This window comes from Eumetopias jubatus, unplaced genomic scaffold (assembly GCF_037043125.1).
Source record: "Eumetopias jubatus isolate StellerSeaLion01/CBP00866 unplaced genomic scaffold, mEumJub1_p1.0 scaffold_17, whole genome shotgun sequence".
NCBI lineage: Eukaryota > Metazoa > Chordata > Mammalia > Carnivora > Otariidae > Eumetopias > Eumetopias jubatus.
Genome location: NW_028274823.1, coordinates 9374072 through 9393655, shown reverse-complemented (window position 1 = coordinate 9393655; position 19584 = coordinate 9374072). Strand labels below are relative to the sequence as shown.

Below are 19584 nucleotides of genomic sequence, written 5' to 3'. Positions count from 1 at the left end.
CCCTTTTCCTCTGCTGCTCCCCCTTGCTTGTGCTCTCTCTCTCTCTGTCAAATAAGTAAATAAAATCTTAAAAAAAAGGAAGAAAGAAATTAGCTTTCTTAATCTGTTTCCTTGTTTTTCCTTTTAGTTGATGGGTATTGAAATTGAAACAAAATATGGAGGAACAGGCGCTTCCTTTTTTTCCTCTATCCTAGTGATAGAGGAATTAGCCAAAGTTGATGCATCTGTGGCTTTGGTGTGTGACATCCAGAACACAGTAATTAACAATCTAATTAGAAAATATGGAACAGAAGAACAAAAGGCTACCTATTTGACCAAGCTTGCAACAGAAAAAGTAAGTCAATAGGAGTTGTTGAAATGAATCTGATCGCTTCTAAACTCAGGACATTTCCAGCTGTGATGTTGACTCTACTATCCAAGACCGCAACGCGGCACCATTCAATAATCAGGCAATGCTCAGTAAATTAATGCTACTTGGAAAATATGCTCTGCCTCTCATTTCTGCTTGGAAATTCAAGAGAATAATCATCAGACAAAAAAAACTTTTTTTTTTTTTTGGCCCCAGTTATATTTTCTTAGCACTTTTGTTGGTGGTTTCATTTACAGTGAGATGTCTAGAAAACTGCAATTATTAGAACGAATTAATTAAATTTAACATTGAATCGGTGTGCTTAAGTCTTTAAATCTATCTTAGATGGGTAGTAGGGTATATTTTAGAAATGCTGTAAAAATACCATGATTTTATAAGTACAGGCTTTTAAAAGTGCCTAAAGCTTTAAGCGACATGTGTTTATTTTACTGGAAGTATTTGTTACACAGAGTACAAATACAGTTATTAACTTGGAAATTTTTTTGCTTGCATATGTAGGTAGGAAGTATCTGCCTCTCAGAGGCTGAAGCTGGTAGTGATTTATTTGCCTTGAAGACCAGAGCTGATAAAAAGGGAAGCTATTATGTCATCAATGGGTCAAAGATGTGGATCAGCAATGCAGAATATGCAGGGATCTTCCTGGTGATGGCGAACGTGAACCCTGACCTCGTAAGTTTGAAAGCAGAATTTCTTTTCCCCTTCCCACCTTTTCTCTTCATATCTCCTTTCTGCCTGCGTTTCCAAAAGCTTTGTCTTCAAGTCCTCATTCTCCTCAGTACTGAAATGTTAGATAACTGACATCTTTTCAACCTCTTGCTTACTAATCTCCCCGAATATATATGGTTGATGTGATTAGTATTGCATGGAGGTCCATTTAGTAATTGCCACCTAATACGTTATATCGGAAGCTAATCTTTCATTTTGTAGGATTTCACATTTTCTATTTAAGAATGAACTTAAGTACCTACTTAGTACATTCATTTTTAAGAATATTTAGTTGGAAAATAGGTGTATGGCAAAAAGGTAAATACATTTGATAGTTTGTCTTTTCTCTGACATAACATCTAACTGAATTACATTTGAAATTTTAAAGCATTTAACAAAATTAGATTTAAAACATGGAATGCTCGTGATCACATAATACTTTAGCATATCTTAATAATTTTCATAGCCATAATGGTTAATTCTAGACTTCTTCATTGTGAATCTAATGTTTTCCAAGTTTACTAATGCACCTGTTGCAGCTCTGAACCCATTAATAATAATGCCAAAAGTTCAGTTTTAGTTTTCTGTTAACTTTCAACTCTTGGAAACGGGATCCTACCAGTTCAAGTGTGGCATAGCATTTTAAATCTTCTTTTTAGGGGTATAAAGGAATTACCTGCTTCCTAGTAGATCGTGACACTGAAGGCCTTCACATAGGGAAAGCAGAAAACAAAATGGGGATTAGAGCTTCTTCCACCTGCCCATTAACCTTTGAAAACGTCAAGGTAGGTATCTTAGAATTTCCAGCAAAAGACTGGCGTGAAATAAGCTTTGCACGGAACAATAGATGCGCAAGAAAAGTGTCACCATATTGAGAGAGTATTTGTGCATAGGAGAGTATTTTGTAAGACTTGGACGATGTTCTTAAGTGACATCTTGGCTAAATGTACTTTTCACGAGAGTTTAAGTGAGTGGAAACCTTTCTGCCCAGCAGCTGACCTCAGAGCCAATGCTGAGGATTAATCCCATTTACACTTTTTAATTTACATGCTTAGGAACCATTTATACTTTATAAACTTGATACTGACTTCAGAGACGGACGTGTGGTGTGGGTATACCAAAGGCCACAAGGGGGGGATGTTACCCAGTGAGCCTGAGAAAAGACCAGGCAGCGCCTCACAGTTTAGAGTGGAATCTGTTAAAAGTGAGGAAGAGAAATAAGATGAAATGGGAGAGGGAGACAAACCATAAGAGACTCTTAACTCTGGGGAACAAAATGAGGGTTGCTGGAGGGGAGGTGGGGGCAGGGATGGGGTAACTGGGGGATGGTCATTAAGGAGGGCAAATGATGTGATGAGCACTTGATGTTATATGCAACTGATGAATCACTGAATTCTACCTCTGAAACTAATTATGCAGTATGTTAATTAAATTGAATTTTTTAAAAAAGTGAGGAAGAGAAGATTGCCAGAATGCTTTTCAGAACTTGACACAGGTGGAACAGGTTTTGACAGGTTTTTTACACTCGTATTGCAGCTTGATCTTTTGGTTCATGAGTGAGCGTGTGGGCGTCCGTGGGGTGACTTTGCAGATAGATGTTCGAGCTTCACTAATTCCCCCAGACTGGCTTCCTTCCTGCTTGCCCTTTCTTTCTCTGTTCTGCCCACTCCATCTTCTGAGGTTGTAAAGCTAAATGTATTGTTTTATTGTTCCTAGTCTAGATTTTTTAAAATTACAAATAAACATTTTACTCTGTTTCTTCTCTCCTTCCGCCCCTCCCTGGTGTGCTCATGCATGTGTGTGCACACAGCTCAGGTGATTTTCATGGGGATAATAGTCTCGGCAGAAGAAAGGTTTGACACCCTTGATTCAGCCAAGTACTTACATGTTTTGTGTAATTCCCAGTATGTTCAATCTCATACCATAGCGTACAGGCAAGAATTGGGGGAAATGGTTATTCGTTCGTTATTGTTGGATTGTAGGAGATTCCCCTTGTCTAGCTCCATTCATTCGTTCAACGCGTGCCTGTGCTGGGCGCTAGTGGAAGCGATAACAAGCGGCACTGACGTGCGTCCTGTCTTCCCCCAGAGCTGTGTGGGGAGCCATGGAGAGGGAGGCAGCCGAGGGGTGGCCCTGGAGTCCTGGCCTGGGGTCCTGTCACAAGTTGGAAATGTTGTGTATGCAGAGCTATGTAATCAAAACCTATTATGTAAAATTAAATGTAGAAATCATTGCACATTTTTCCTTTCAGGTTCCAGAAGCCAGTGTCCTGGGGCAAATTGGACACGGCTATAAGTATGCCATCGGGGGTCTTAATGAAGGCAGAATAGGGATTGCCGCACAGGTTGGTCACATTTTAGCCCTTTTGCTTGACTTTTCCACAGTGTGGGTCAATTAAAACGCAGGAAGAAAAAAAATGCAAAAAAGGAAAGAAAAGAAAAAAGAAAAAATGCAGTGAAACTGATGAGTATTGGAAGTTTGCGAACACAAGATGGCGCCCTTCCCTTCCGTGAGGTGGAGGAATGGCTTCTGACTGATTTCCTTCAGATCCCGCTTTGGTCAATTATGTAACGCCCTGAGAACCAAACAATGGCTTAGTGGTGACGCTTTTTCTGCTTTGAGAACGTTAAGTGTGATCCAATAGCTGGATCGATAATTTCTCAAACATACTGTAAATTAAATATGCCCTTTTTTTTTAAATCGCCTTTTCAGTTTTTGAAGTTCATTCTAGAAGAAATTTTTTTAATTAAAAATACCGAATATTCTGTGTAGTAAGGGTCTGTAATCTGTAAAGAATTAGTGTTTTGCCTGTGAAAATCAGGCAATTTTGTGTGTGTGGTGCTCGAAATAAAATAGCCACAATTAAATGGGTATATACAATGAGAACTATCCCATGTTTTTAGCCAAATTTGCCCTTTATAATGCACATTACATTTTTCTATGAAGTGAAATTGGTTGATTTCTTGCTTAACAAAATGAGTAGCATCTTTGGTTTTATTATAAATGTCATTTTGGGGGCGCCTGGCTGGCTCAGTCGGCAGAGCATGTGACTCTTCTTCTTGGAGTTATGAGTTCAAGCCCCCTGTTGGGTGTAGAGATTACTTAAAAATAAACTCTTGTAAAAAATGTCATTTTGTAGAATATATTTGTTTATTTTTAATCAGTGAATATCCCAAATTCAAAAACTTAAAGCGTTTCGATTTTGAAGATGTTACACATGTTAGCTATTGGAATAGTTAAATGTTGTAGTATTCCTCTAGATTTTTTTTTTTTTGCTGCTGTTAATTTGCTAACAAAACATTCTTATCAAAACTTAACCCATGTTTCTCACAAAGCTAGATAATGACAGAAATGACTTATCTGTTCTTTTTAATGTTTTCCTGTGATTCAGCTTCATCAGATACGGCATTAAAAACTGTAGGACTGGGTCTCCTTGTTCTCAGATGTATAAATAATATAGATGTTCTGCCAGTAAAATACACAGCCTGGGCTTTCATCTAATTACTCCAAGTTATCTTATAACCTAATTAAAAGTTAAGGTCAGGTAGTTATTATTTCTTGGTTAACACTGTGGATGCCTTTTAGAGAAAGAGTCACATATAACAGCAAACTGAAGGCACCTATCCTCAAAACTGCAGCCGAAGACTATTTGGTTTTTCAGGATTGATAGTGAAAACATTTTACAGAGTGTAAAAGCCTATTGTGATTGACGACTGGTCATTTTAATTTTCACGTCAATGTGGGATATTATCAGCATGCTGTAAAAGTTTGGTGACATCATCATATCTCAGCCAAAAGTGCAATGGGTTGCTGCCTCACTAAAGTTTGGGCTTTGGGGGGGGCGGTGTCCTTTAATAATTTTTAGCTTGATAGTCTGTTCTCCAGAAAATTTAAAATAAAAGGCTAATGTGAATGAACACTAATGAAATATTGATAAGTTTGTGGGCATTTCCCCCAAAGCTTTCCACATTGATTTTTTCTTTTCTTTTTCTAAAACCCACATACTTTGACATAATGAGGGATAGTGACTTCATGGCCACCTAGTGTTGGAGAAACCGTTTCTGAGCTTGAATCGGTCAGTAGGTTGGTTAGCAACGAGACAGTTCAGCTGAGATTGCCACCATGGCCTGACGGGTTCCAGCACATAAACCTGTGTCTTTAACAGGTGCTCTCAGTGTAGCCCTGCAGGAAACCACTCAGGTTTGAAAACGCCGATGCCTTGGCCACTCATGCCCTCCACTCCCAACGTTTGGATTCAGTCCTTAGACCTCACATCGCTTTTTTTTTTTTTAATCAAGTTCCCACAAATGAACCTAATGTGCAGCCAGGGTTGGGAAACACTGTTCTTTTATATTCTAGTGCCCTTTCCCCTGAAGCTCTTATTAATCCTGATAATATACAACACGGACAGGAAGATAGAAGGTTAGGGAGTGACCTTCCACGTTGAAGGACTGGAGGGAGCTACTCTATAGTCTTCGAGGCCAGTTGAGAGCAAAATTTCCATGGCTCCCTTTATGCCTGGAGAATCGGAGCTTAAACGAGAAGCTTCCTTAGAAGTAACCTGGTTGTATGAAAACAGCTGAGCCAGAGGATTTACCGCTGCTAGAATTAAACAGACTCCTATTTATATGAAATCACTCGCATCTTCTCCCAGTCGCTGGGAAGTTAAGTTCTACAAATGCAGTAGGTGAAGGTACCACCTTTGTGCCTCCAGTCTTCCCCTATCCCCCAATGATTCCATTTGCCTGTAAGAGGAATTTATACCCTGAATAATTAAAAACGTAAACTTACAACAAAATAAGAAATTCTGCTCTTTTGTTTTTTGAACAGATGCTGGGACTGGCTCAGGGGTGCTTTGACTACACTATTCCCTATATGAAAGAAAGGATGCAGTTTGGCAAAAGAATATTTGATTTTCAGGTACATAATTATTAGCCTCTTTGTACCAAACCGTCCTCTCAAGGTTTCCTGCTAAGGAAGAGCTGTGTCATAAAGCCATGGAGGGAGTCCCCTGGGGGGGGAGGGGGAGGAGGATTTTAATGGGAAAGGTGGAGAGGAGGAAGGAATAGGTCTCAGGGCGCATACCTGTGAATGCCTTGACCTTCTCCAAGGGCAGAACAGCAGTCCTTGAGGCCCACCTGTGGCATGACCCTGGATATCTTGGTGAGCGCTTTAGAGTTGTCTCCGCACTGCTTTCCAAGTTCTAGGGCATGGGGTCTGCAGTCAAGCATCCAGGGCTCAAATCCCAGCTCTCTGTCTTACCAGCTGTAGGCCGTGGACAAGTTACCTCACCCTCTAAGCCCCACTGCTGCATCTCTAAACTAAAGATAATACTAGGGTGACTTTGCATCAGATAGGTGTGGAGAGTATTTAGCATGTTGCCTGAGTGTGACAAGTGCTCAGTAAATGGTAACACTTGTTAAGAATCCTCTGTGCAAGAGAGCCACGCAGTAATCCCCCAACGACTACACTTTGACACTCCTTTCTTATGGAAGGTACAGTTTGCTGCAGTGAGTACAGATGAGATGTTCTCCGCCAAGTGCATTGAAAGATACTGGCCTGGTCTAATGATGTGGCTTCTCGGAGCTCCCCAGATAAGGGGATCGTTGGGGGCAAGTGGCATCTTCCAGGCCATGTGGAGGCCTTGCCAGGTTAGGGAAGGCCCGGAGTGGCAGCCTACCGAGCTCGCTCAAGCACTTTACCTAAACATCCAGAGTAATTACTTTACATGTTTGTAAAACCTCCCTGTAAGCAGCTCGAGGCTCTAAGTCCAATTTCTTATTACCTTTCCGGCTCTGTTGGGTTGCATTGTCTTCAGGTGCTGTAATAAGGACTTGGCCTTAGACAAGCACACACAGATTGCATGTGCATAGAGATTCCAGGCACAGTGCGTCTGGCCTGGGTGCACAGTGAGCGTGTGCAGTCCAAGGCCTGGAAGGACTGAGCATTTCAGGCCTGGCCAGGGCCTTCCACAGCCCACGCTGTCTGGGCATCTTAGCCATGGGAAACAGAAGCACCTAGAGACCGAGTTCCCAAGGACGTACAGCTAGTCAGGTGTCAAACCATAGGTGTTTCGTCTTGGCTTCTGGTCCTGTTTTCATTTCATTCTCCTAGAGTGCTTTCTCGGAGCCAGCTACCACAGAGATTGCAAGGAAAGGGAAAGAATATGAAGAGAGTTTGTGGGAGGCTTTAGATCTCCTTTGTTTCTGTCTGTGGAGTTGGCGAGGGAGGGGTCCGGGGTCGGGTGAACTAATAGATATAATCATGACACTTCTGAAGATGCCTGGTATGGGTAATTAAAAGAAAACTGTTAAGCTTAATTTTGATCATAGAATGGGTTTAAATTAATTATTAAATATAGCAAATTGTTAAACCTAATTTTGTGATTATTTTTTAAATCTTGACAATTATACAGAATTACATGAACTTTGAAAGTTTTCTAAAAACAATTTCATTGTAGATGGCAGATTTTTAAGTATTTCTACAAAATGAACGCAAATTCTGTTTCCGGGGTGGGGGGGGGCGGGGTATGTTTTCAGCCTGTCAGTGTTCCATATCCAGGCAAGACTTTGAGGATAAGCTGGTTTTCAGAAATCATAATTCTCTAACTTGGACCTAAATGTTCCAGGGGCTCCAACACCAAGTGGCCCACGTTGCCACCCAGCTGGAAGCTGCAAGATTGCTAACATACAACACTGCTAGGCTTTTAGAAGCTGGAAAGCCATTCATAAAAGAAGCATCTATGGCCAAATACTATGCATCAGAGGTAAAACAACAAACAACCGAAATACGTAATTCAGCCTTCTTCCCCTCCGCACCCTCGTTACGTATGCATTAACCTTTTCACTTAGGAGTGTTGATTGAGCATTTGTTTTTCAAGTAAAATAGCATAGACTTTCCAGTTCCTACAACAGAAAAGCAAAATCGCAAACCTTCCATAGAAAAGTGCTTTAATTCTATGAGGCCTCAGTGTTTTCACAGGCTCTTCAATGGGAACTGAGTCACCCAATTCAGGTAGGACACCTATCAGTGAATCCCTGGGTGAGCCTCATCTGAATGATGGCATCCCACACCTGGTTTCTGATTGGGGCAAATCATGTGAAGTAAAAACAACAAGAAGAGATTGTTCATGTTTTGATTGAATGTTTTCTGTTGATACCTAAAGCATTCTCTGTTTAACCCAGTAGACTTTGGCCGGGGAACTTTGCCAAATCACTGGCTGCTACTTCCCAACCTCTGTAGTTTGTCTTAGTCTTTCCATAGCTTGGAATAATCCCTTAACCTCTCAGCCCCCAAATTTTATCACCTGCCTCAACCTCCCTTCTGGGTTCTAGACTCACAGCTCCAATTTCCCCTGGACCTGCCCACCCCATTGTACCAGTCAGAGGCCTGAGCCATCTTGCCACACCCTCTTCCCCCTCATTCCCACCTTGAACCCCATCATCAGTTGCTAAGAGTTCTGCCCCCTGAGGATTTCTTGCACTTAGCATATTTCTCTCTCCCTTTCCACTGCCCTCTGTTGTCCAAGCCATGCCATTTCTTGACCAGACGACCCCACTCACCTGACTGTCGTTGGACCCTGTTGCTTCTTCCTCCAGTCCGGTCTTCCCTTTTCAGAACGTCCAGGAGACCGTGTCATTCCAGCTTGACCTTCATGGCTTCTCACAGCAAATGGGACAATATTTGTATTCATTTCCTGCTGCTTTTAACAAAAATTTAGTGGCCTACAACAATACAATTTTATTATCTCATGGCTCTGGAGGTCAGAAGTCTGAGTCACCACTGGGATAAAGCCAAAGTGTCAGCAGAGCTGCCTTTCCGAGGCTCTGGAGAGAATCCATTTCCTCACTCTTCCCGTTTCTAGAGGCTGCTCACATTCCCCCATTCACAGCCCCGTCCTCCACCTTCAAGGCTCAGGGGAGCATGTTCAAATCTGGTTCTGGCTCTCTTGCCTCCCTCTTTCCCTGAGGGGACCCTCATGATGCCATTGGGCACACCCAGGCTAGCCAGGACCATCTCCCATCTCAAAGCCCTCAACTTATCACATCTATGGGTCCCCATGGTCACGTAAGGTGACAAACATTACAGTTTCTGGGGATTAGCATGTGGACGTCTTTGGGGGCCATGACAGTCTTCAGCCTGCCTGCCGTCATGAGGCCCACCTGCCTCTCCATTCTCCTCGCAGTTTGCCCTGACCCCAGCCCGCTGGTCTCCTCAGGCCCCTGAGGGTGATGAACCCATTTTCCCCTTGAAGCCCTCCCACATGTTCCTCAACCTGAAATGTCCCCTAACTCATCCTTTGGGGCTCAGCAAAGCTGTCACGTCCTCGCACGTCGCCCCCACCCCTAAATCACATCAGTTTCCCTAGCCAGCTCCTCTGTTGGCCCGTAGAGTTTACCTGTTTCTGTAACTGCTAGTTTGATGCGTGAACCAAAAGGGGCAGTGACCGGCCATCCCCCACCATGGTTTACCCAGTGGCTGGCAGAGTGCATGATATAAAGAAGGCCCTTGATAAATATTTGCTGAATAAATGATGCCTGTTGGCAGCACGTGACTGTGTCTGATCAATACCCTAATTTTCTTAAGAAAATGGGAATTTTGTGAATTATTAGGACAGTTTACATTAATGGTTTAGGGAAGGAGACTGAAGAGACAATGCTGGGTAACTTCAGTCCTTCCACTTGCCAATAGCAGTGAATCCATGTTACTAGACTGTTCCGCAGGAGTGTTTATGGTGCATTAGTTATGTGGTTTCAACATGTCATCTGCTGCTTGGTTTTGGCAGGTTGCAGGCCTCACAACTAGTAAGTGTATTGAGTGGATGGGAGGAGTTGGCTACACCAAAGATTACCCCGTGGAAAAATACTTCCGAGATGCAAAAATTGGTAAATAGATTTTTTTACGTTTTATTTTGTTTTCTTTTATTCACCTTTGTGGCTGTTGGGGCTGCTGTGTGCCTTTGATTTTATACTACTAAGGCAAAGGCGGTTTTAATCTCTTCAGTCTTGTGTTTATTGGCTCTCTTCTGTGGCTGGGTTTTCCCCCCCACCTCTTTCTTCAAGAAAGAGATGGATGTATATCTTTTAAAACCTCAGGTTGCCTTTTTAAATCCCTCAACAGGCCTTTTAGTAAAAGTGCAACAAAATTACCTGTTCTAATTTTTCTTTTACTAAACTCGTTAATACATTTGATGCGTTGAATGCCGTTCTTTGAAGCGAAGTTCTAATTCCAGAAGCCTCATGCCTAATCAGGCCTGAGTGTTCGATGCTCCACTACCAGGGGGGGAGACAAAAATGAGGGGTTTTCAAAGCTGCCCGTTCCTGAGGGACTGATAGTTGAGGAGCGACAAACTTCAGCTGTTTCATACTGATTCTGGAATCAGAATCCAGTTTCCAAAATGGAATATTATCATCTCATAGATAGAATGACTTTGTCATATTGTACCATATTCAGGGACATGGAGTGATATCACTGGGGACAGTCTTATAGCAACCACAGAGGCGACATGTAAAAGTGATTTCTTGTGTAGACACGTGTAGCTGTGGGTGTGCTCCTAATTGTTCCTTTTGCTCCCTTTTGTTTAAGGTACAATATATGAAGGAGCTTCAAATATCCAGCTGAACACCATTGCAAAGCACATTGGTGCAGAATACTGACGTCCGAGGGAACGGGGCCTCTCCCCCTGGTTGCTGGTAGAAGATTCTAAACTATTGTGCCTTGTTGGGGAAGTAAACCTCCACAGCATCGAAGCGTTCTGTTTAAGCCCTTAGTCATGATTCTTGGGGTAGACCTTTACTGTTTTATCTGTTGTTCCAGTCTGCATAAAAGAGGCACAGGGAATCATTTTTCGAATTTGGAAAGAAATGCATCCGTATTTTCTCCAGAACTATTTTTAGAGTTGTGTACATATTAATCATTCCAGCTTTGGGGCAGACAGAAGTTTCACTCTGTCAGCATTTGGAAAAATACATGTGAAGTATTACTTACAGACATGGCTATTTTATATTCCTGTTAAATTTTTATTTTTTAAAATCTTTTGGAGAAGGTTTTGTCACAGTTGGCAGTTCTATAGATCAATTCTGAGTTTCTAAAACTAGGTAGAAACTGAAAATGTATTTAGAAAAATCTAAAAAAAGTTTAAGTTAAAGAAAGAAAAATCTGAAAGTTCTAGTTCTACATATCTGGAAGTGGGTGGAAAATAGTGTATACTTCTATAGATCATATGACTGAAGACATTATCTTAACAAAATAAAGCAATATAATTTGTTGCTATAATTGACCTGCATAAAAGATGCATTTCATGATGATTTCAGCAGATCATTTTAAAAACAAGTCTCTTGGGGCACCTGGCTGGCTTAGTCAGTAAAGCAGTGCATGACTCTTGATCTCAGGGTTGTGAGTTCGAGCCCCATATTGGGCATGGAGCCCACTTACAAAAAAAAAAAAAAAAAAAATCTAAAACAAGTCTATTAGTTTTCAAGCATAAATTTTAAGTAATTTGGTTTCATAATCAGAACATATTCAATATTATAATGTTCATTGTACTGTGGACTACTTTTCAACAACATCATTTCTTTCTATATTTGAATTGAATAGTGTTTCCTCAAACTTAGTTATTGGGCCTGATCATGAATAGTAATGCAAAAATTATGTTTTGGTTCAGTGATGTTCAAGAGCGAGAAATCTCGTTCCTGTAAAGAAGTATATCAAAATCTTACAACGAATGAGAGAAGGGGCCTGTAGAGTTTGAAAAAACATATTCAGTGATGTAAAAAATAATATAAAGGGGCGCCTGGGTGGCTCATTCGTTAAGCGTCTGCCTTCGGCTCAGGTCATGATCCCAGGGCCATGGGATCGAGCCCCGCATCGGGCCCCCTGCTCAGCGGGAAGCCTGCTTCTCCCTCTCCCACTCTCCCTGCTTGTGTTCCCTCTCTCGCTGTGTCTCTCTCTGTCAAATAAATAAATAAAATCTTTAAAAAAAAATATAAAAATAATTTTATATCTGGGAAGAAAAAATAAATCTATTGTTTCACAGTACAATAGATTATAGAAAGGCAAAGCTCAACAAAATATAGAGCTGGTGATGCCATTTTTTTTTTTTTTTAGATTTTATTTATTTATTTGACAGAGAGAGGGACAGCGAGAGAGGGAACACAAGCAGGGGGAGTGGGAGAGGGAGCAGCAGGCTTCCCGCGGAGCAGGGAGCCCGATGCAGGGCTCGATCCCAGGACCCTGGGATCATGACCTGAGCCGAAGGCAGACGCTTAACGACAGAGCCACCCAGGCGCCCCACCATTTCTTCAGTATTGGGGATTCTCGATCTGGAGAAGAGGACCCCATCTCCCTCCCACCCAGGGTATATATCCTGAGTCCCCTCAGGGAGGTGGACAATGGAATGGTTAGAGTTTTATATTTTCTGAAAAGGTGGCATGGGTTACAGATGTTGAAGAATGTTTAAAGCCTCATAATCACTACTGTTGAATGGGAAGCATTTTAGTACATAAATGAAAGGATCGTGTTTATCAAGAAAACTGGGCACTTTTAAAGTAATTTTGCTTTGCACATTCATGTTTCTTGAATTGGCTTAATTTCTGTCATACAGATCACAGTTAAATATTCAGAATTGGTAAATACAATAGAGACAGGGTTACTTTAAAATATCAGGAAGAAATAAAGACAAATTTAGACCTTGGATCAAAAGAGATAAAGTCTACTTGACTTTCAAAAAGGGAGATAATAGAAACTCATTCATTCAGTCTTTCCAAACAAGAAGGCAGTATGGTCTGATAAGGAGAGTAGGGGAATAGATGAAATACCCTCAAACGGGGCTGGACATCTTTAATTTCTATGATTATATAAAAAAGAGGTGGGCTTTACGGATAATGCTATAGAAGCCAACATTAGTAAGATAAATCCCAGCTGGTTCCTGTAGAATTATAAACACATGAAACTACAATAAATGTCGTGTTCAAATTAGCAGCCTTGGAGAAACTCCTGGGGATATCCAGACCTTGAATTTATATTTCGTATTGATAAAATTCTAATGGTGTGTATATATGTTGTGCATGTTCACAAAAGCCAGTTGAAAATTGATTATGTATTATAGTTAACATATCTACTCTCTTCTATTAATGAATCATCATGTTATTTTACTTTTTACCAAAGAGGATGTTGTGGGGTTTCCCTGTAGTTCTTCCCTTATACCTTTTTTTTTTTTTTTTTTTTTTAAGTACCCACCGCGGGGCTTGAACTCAGATCAAGAACTGAGCTGAGATCAAGAGTTGGACCCTTGGGGCACCTGGGTGCCTCAGTCGGTTGGGCATCTGACTTTTGGTTTTGGCTTGGGTCATGGTCTCAAGGTCACGAGATCAGGCCCTTGTCAGCTTCAGCTCTCAGCGGGGAGTCTGCTTGAGATCCTCTCCCTCTGCCTCTCCCCCTGCTCGCTCACTCTCTCTCTCAAATAAATAAATCTTTAAAAAAAAAAAAAAAAGTTGGACGCTTAACCAGTTGAGCCACCCAGGCACCCCAGCCCTTCTGTCTTTTCTTAATAACCATGACTTTGGGGCATGTAAAACTATCCTGAGTTGGTGTCTAGTGGAGGATGAGCTTGTTCACCTCCTGAAGGCTGTCATTTTTCTTTGTTAATTTGAGGGTTGGGCCTTCGTGGTTCTTGGTGAACCCAGACACCAAGGAACCGCATTGGCTGTGTTTGTGTGGGCGGAGCTGGACTCCAAGCTGGCCAAGTCAGTATTGTGAGAGATTTACTTATTTTACAACATGAAAATGAATCAGTGTCAAAGATTTTAGAGTCATGGGAAGTTAAACCCAGAAAGACCTTAGAGAACTATCCAGCCAACTCTCTGGTTTTAAAAGGGAAGGATTCGAAGCCCAGAATATTTGCCCACGGTCATCCACCAGGGACAAAACAAGATGAGAATCCAAATGTACTGGCTCCCAGTTCAGTGCTCTGCCTCCTATTTGATGTCATCTCTGTTCAACAAATTTTGGATTTCAGTCTCGTTGTACTTCAGTATTCTCTTGAGGATTTCTTTTAGGTTTAACTGACAAAGAGTTAATATGTCAAAAGTATTGCCATCGATCATTGTCATTACTTACATATATTAATCACCTCCCAAAGACACCAGCTCTCGGAGGTTACAGTTGGCATGTTAGATGTGAAGATCACTGTGTCTGATTGGGTTTTATGATGATGACGTATGTGAGTAAGTGCACTAGTTATACCCTTGCTGATGTACTTTTGCTGATCTTTCATAAAGTGAAAGTTTTGTTTTAATGGTATATATCAATCAGGCTATTCAATATTACAAAATCAGTATTCTGTGGAGAATAAAAAAATACAGCACTCGGTCAACTGGAGATTTTTGCTCCTCGGACAAAGCAAAACTGTTTGTTACGCATACAGATAAAGTAACAAAATAATGTAATCTTCCTGCAGAATACAGAACACTTTTGTTTCCCAAGCTGCTAGCTTGCCTCTCGTGTAAGCCAATTTCGTTTGTTTTCAGAGAAGAGGTCTCACGATATAGACCAAGTTTAATTTCTGAAGCTAAAGAAAATTTTACCAGAGGACCCTTCTTTTTTTTTTTTTTTGCGGAAGCAACTCTTCAGTAGAGAAGTCACCTCTTTTGAGCACATCTTCACAGCATAGATTGTATCTACCTGATATTTATGCCTGTGCTTTATAGTACTACTCTGGGAAATTTTATATTGTTGTGTCTTTTACTTAGTGATACGCTATAACCTAACGCCATTGGAGGCTTCAGCCTATCTGTTCCCTGTTATTTCCTACATTAGTTTAGAAATCTAGATATCAGTCCCTTTCTTCTTTTGTCATTCAGTGGCATGTGCCGAGCATTCACAGCATCCAAGGGTCTGAAGTGCCGCACAGAGCTGAGAAAGACTAGATACTTATCGAAATGTGTGTTCATCTCAGGTGTCGCTTTTCTGTTCTCATTAGTGTGTCCTCACACGGAGATTGAATAGGAAAGTACCAAGGCCAACGCTACGCAAAAGTATTTCTTTAGATCCTTGAGAATGATGACACTGAGCACTAACATCTCTTGAGCTCTCATCAGCCGTCACTCTACACTCTTGGCACGTATTAACTCACAACAACCCTATGCAGTAGGTGCTCCTGTTAACCCATTTTACAGGTCAGGAGACTGAGGTATGGAGAGCTTGAATAAGATGCTTACTGGCACATAACAGAGATGATGCAAACTTGGGCAGTCTGGCCGATGAGGGCCATCCCAGACTCGTTCCTCTGGTCTGACAGTTTCATTAATCTTCAGGAGGCTTTCAGTAAGATGCCACTAGGATCTTTTCAAACAGAGAAGCTAGCTGGGAAGAGGGCCTGTGAGACAAACCAGTAGGGGAGGTGGGAGTCCGCATGTTCTGGGAGAAAAACTGGGGAGTGGGGTGTGCCGGGCGATGGAAAGATGCGGCTGGAAGGAGAGCAAAGTACTGAAAAGGGCACTAAAGTAATTCCAGAAAATCTCCTCCCCTCCAGAGCTATCGGGAAGTCTCCCTGAGGCAGGAAGAATGACAGAGCAGGATAAAAAGCTGAGTGGGTGGTACAGGATGTTCCGTCCCCAGTGATCTATACGGAGAGCTACCATATAAAGGAAAATAAGCTAACTTTACAAAAGTTAGTGGTCAGTAGGAAACAAAATCAGGTAGGGCTACAGCCCAGCATAGCAGTGCTTATGGTATAAATGGGTTAAACTCATCCATGAAAAGTAAAAGATGTTAAGATGGGACAAAAGGAAAATGTAAATCCTGGCTGCATACAGTTAGAAACACCAAAAAACAGCAGCGTGGGAGAGTCAAAAGGACCAGGGAAGACAGTAGGACTTCCTCAAGAAGGGCCAGCACTGAATTAAAGGCACAGACCATAAGCAAACAGGAAGATCTCACCAAGAAGGCCCAGTAGTCATGAACTTTATGTCTCTAACAACGTACTTGGAGCGAAACAGATAGAAATACAATGAAAAACATTGACAAAGCCATCCTCACAGGCGCTGACTCAGAGATGAACAAACCTAGCAGAAGGTAAGTGGGGGGGGGGGGGGTTGGGATAACGTAATTAACAAGTTTGAGGTCTGTGGGGAGACCGTTCTTTTCAAGTGCAAATGAATGACCCTGTGGAATTTGCCACAAAGGAAATTCCTACAAATTCCAAAAAAAAAAATACAAAATTGTATAAGCAACATCCACCCTACACAGTGAGAAGTGAATTAAATGGCAAAACGGCAGGGTACAAAAAAAGCTAACCATAACTTTAAATAACTGGTTAATTCAAACATAAAAATGGAGATTACGGAGTGTGGACAAAGGTATGGGAAGCCCAGCTTGGTCCAGCACTTATGGGTGGACAGATAAGAAGGAAAGTCTCGGACTTGAGGGCAGCAGGGTTGGTAGTAGCGGAAATTAGAGATGCTTAAGAGAATAAATACATGATATTTATACCCTTACACAATGATAGTGTACATACCATACATCCCGTGTGGCAGTTTAAAAGAATAAGATCCGTGTACTGAGTTAAAATCCTCACCAAATTTATTGTTAAAAATAACATCGAATATTTGTGCACCGCGGTACAAATCTGTTGCTGTAAGGCCAAGCACGTATAGAAATTCTTGTCATAAACTCAGGAAGTGCAGCGGCCACATGGATCCCTGCATTGAGGGCCTGTGGGACCAGCACTGGGGGTCACTGGGGTCATCTCTACTGTTGGACTTTTTATAATGGGGGTATAACAGGACTCATATAATTGTCAAATAAATATAAGAGTACTTGTGTACTGAAAATAAAATGAACGCTACCTGTGGGGTTGCTGAAAATTTTCTCTTTTGTGCATCATTTGACCTTTTACTGATTTTGCTTTTCTCAACTAGCCACAGCCAAGTAGGCCGCGCCATCCAGTCACGCAGGACGCTGGACTGACAGAGGACCCAAAGGGATCTGAAACCCAGTCCCTTGGAGGGTTGGCCCCTGTGGGCAATTTGCACGTGTCCAGTGTGAACAGCTGTCCTGCTCGAGCCTTGTGTGTCTTGCTCTGCTGGCAGGACTTTACCGGGAGGGCTTCTCGCATTCAGGTACAAACTGGGCCATCTACACTGGCCCGGGGACTAGCATCTTGTCTTTTTGTCCCAATTTGATTTTATGGGATTTGACCTGAGATCTCCAAACAGAACAGTTATGACCTGCAAACGAAAAAAAATGTTTAAATGTGAAATGGCATATCAATATATACATAATACCCTCAGTTTATTAATATTAAATTAATATTTAAATATCCAATATTTACTCTCTGGCCCTTGGGAAAACATTTGCCAGCCTCTGATTAAATTATTGCCTTTTTTTTTTTAAGATTTTATTTATTTGTCAGAGAGAGCACAAGCAGGGGAAGCGGCAGGCAGGGGGAGAAGCAGACTCCCCACTGAGCAGGGAGCCCGGGATCATGACCTGAGCCGAAGGCAGACGCTTAACCGACTGAGCCACCCAGGCGCCCCTAAATTATTGCCTCTTAAAACAGATTATGAGAAGGTCAGTCAGTCAGTCTGTTTGGAAAACACCAAAAAAAAAAAAAAATAAAGGAATAAAAATTGTCTACCAAAAAATAAAATAAAATAAATATATAAATAAAATATTTTAAAAATTAAAAAAAATAAAATGAAGACACGATAGTCCCATAGGAACTTGGGTCATTATTCAGTCAATTTCATTTGTAGCCTGTCTGGACCGATGGGCTCCCTCCTTCAATCTACAACAGTGTTCATGTCTCCTGTCCTTAAAAGCTCGGAAGTCCCTGTGGGCCACTGCCCCACAGGGCTGCCAGGTCGCCACCTGTGGCCACCCCTCCTCTCAGGGCTTGCTCCTTTCATCTCTTCTTAACCTGCCGTTTACTTTTGTCAGTGGGCTTACACAATGCTCTCAAAAGTTAGCTTTTTGGGGCACCTGGGTGGCTCGTTTGTTTAAGTGTCCAGCTCTTGCTTTCAGCTCAGGTCGTGGTCTCAGGGTCGGGAGATCAGACCCCACATGGAGTCCGCCTGAGATTCTCTCTCCCTCTCCCTCTGCCCCTCCCATTGTGCACACTTTCTCTGTCTCAAAATAAATAAAATCTTTTTTAAAAAGCTATCTTTTTAGCCTTAATTGTTGACCTATTATATCCATTCCAAACTACAGTTTTGGACACCCCTCTTCTTTCTCAGGCTCTCCGCTTCCTTTGCTTTTTTGACAGAACACCAACTTTTGGCTGATTCTACTGGTTTCTTTTCTCTTCTACCATTTATCAAGATTCTACCATTGTACCTCTTACCATTCTCTGTGCCAGTGTCTTCGTTGAACTTTAGAACAACTTTGAGAGTCCTAAAAATGGTGCAGACTGTGGAATGCCATCCCCAAGAATTTGCTGGTCCTTGGGTCTGATGTTTATTTTCAGATCTGTCCTGGCATAATGTCCAGCAGACTCTTGGAAATTTATGTCCAAAAGGCCTAAGGATTTGGGTGGGAGGTGGAGATGTGGGGGTCTTCCATAGTCCTAATGGTGTAAAGACTGACAAAGTGCTTGGGGAGGGTGGAATAGACCTTTCATGGGCCTTCTGCCCCCCACCCCCCACCACGAAGTCAACTGAGATCCTGATCTACCAGTCAGATCATTGGGCCTGGAATCCGCCTGTTTCAGAATTCCCTCAGGGGATTTTTCATTGCACACTAAAAGTTGGGTGTTCCAATGACTCCAGCCCCGGAGTCCATGTTCCTTTTCAACTTCCCAGCACCCCAGTGTAGCAGGACCAGCTAACAAAACTCCAGAACTCCCTAAACACCCACCTGGCTTAGAAGGGCAGAGCAGCAGAAGATGGAGCGGGCAGGGCACCTTCCCCTTCATCCTACTGAGTTCAGAGGTGACTAGCTCATTACAGATTGCCCATTCTCTCTCCTAATGTGCTATTGAGAAGCTATGCACCAGCTGTTTTCCTAGTTCTGTGGAACCAAAAGCAATTTAGGTCAATGTGTTCATCACAATTCTCCCACCCCAAAGTAGGAGGCTCAGTGGGGCTTGCTTTAATGAAATTTTAGCTTTATTAGCAAGAGAGTTAATGAAACTACTGATAAATTACCTTAGATACAGGGCATTAAATCTAATAATTTTTCTTAGAAATGGATTTTTTTTTCCTCTTAGAGATATAAACTAACAATAAAGAAATTCCAGAGTTGTAAGGTTTTAACCCCTTTGGAGGGTCGGAGAACCTGGAGGGAGTACATCTAGTTGAGTGGACAGCCCCTTTGAGTCTTGCTTTATTTTGCACACGTTCATGTAACAGAACCCTATCACTGTATAAGGTATGTACAGTTCCTTTGCTCATTAATCCTCCATGTGATCAACCCAGTTGATTTTTCCAAGTAGACAAAGGCTAAGGATATGCTTATTGATTGCCGCTAAGCTCATTTTAAGTGTATTTTATACTAAAGAGCATTTTGAGACT

General features: G+C 41.8%; 1 protein-coding gene across 1 annotated transcript in view; it reads left to right on the top strand.

Moving 5' to 3' along the window:
* Nucleotides 1-12018, top strand: part of ACADSB (acyl-CoA dehydrogenase short/branched chain) — a 29058-nt gene extending 17040 nt beyond the window's left edge. Inside the window, exons 4-11 of the mRNA XM_028120028.2 lie at nt 128-334; nt 869-1039; nt 1735-1860; nt 3327-3419; nt 5906-5995; nt 7704-7841; nt 9861-9960; nt 10661-12018. Coding sequence (XP_027975829.1) covers nt 128-334; nt 869-1039; nt 1735-1860; nt 3327-3419; nt 5906-5995; nt 7704-7841; nt 9861-9960; nt 10661-10731 — 996 coding nt within the window. The 3' untranslated portion in view covers nt 10732-12018. The remainder of the gene's footprint in view (nt 1-127; nt 335-868; nt 1040-1734; nt 1861-3326; nt 3420-5905; nt 5996-7703; nt 7842-9860; nt 9961-10660) is intronic.
* Nucleotides 12019-19584: the final 7566 nt, after the last annotated feature.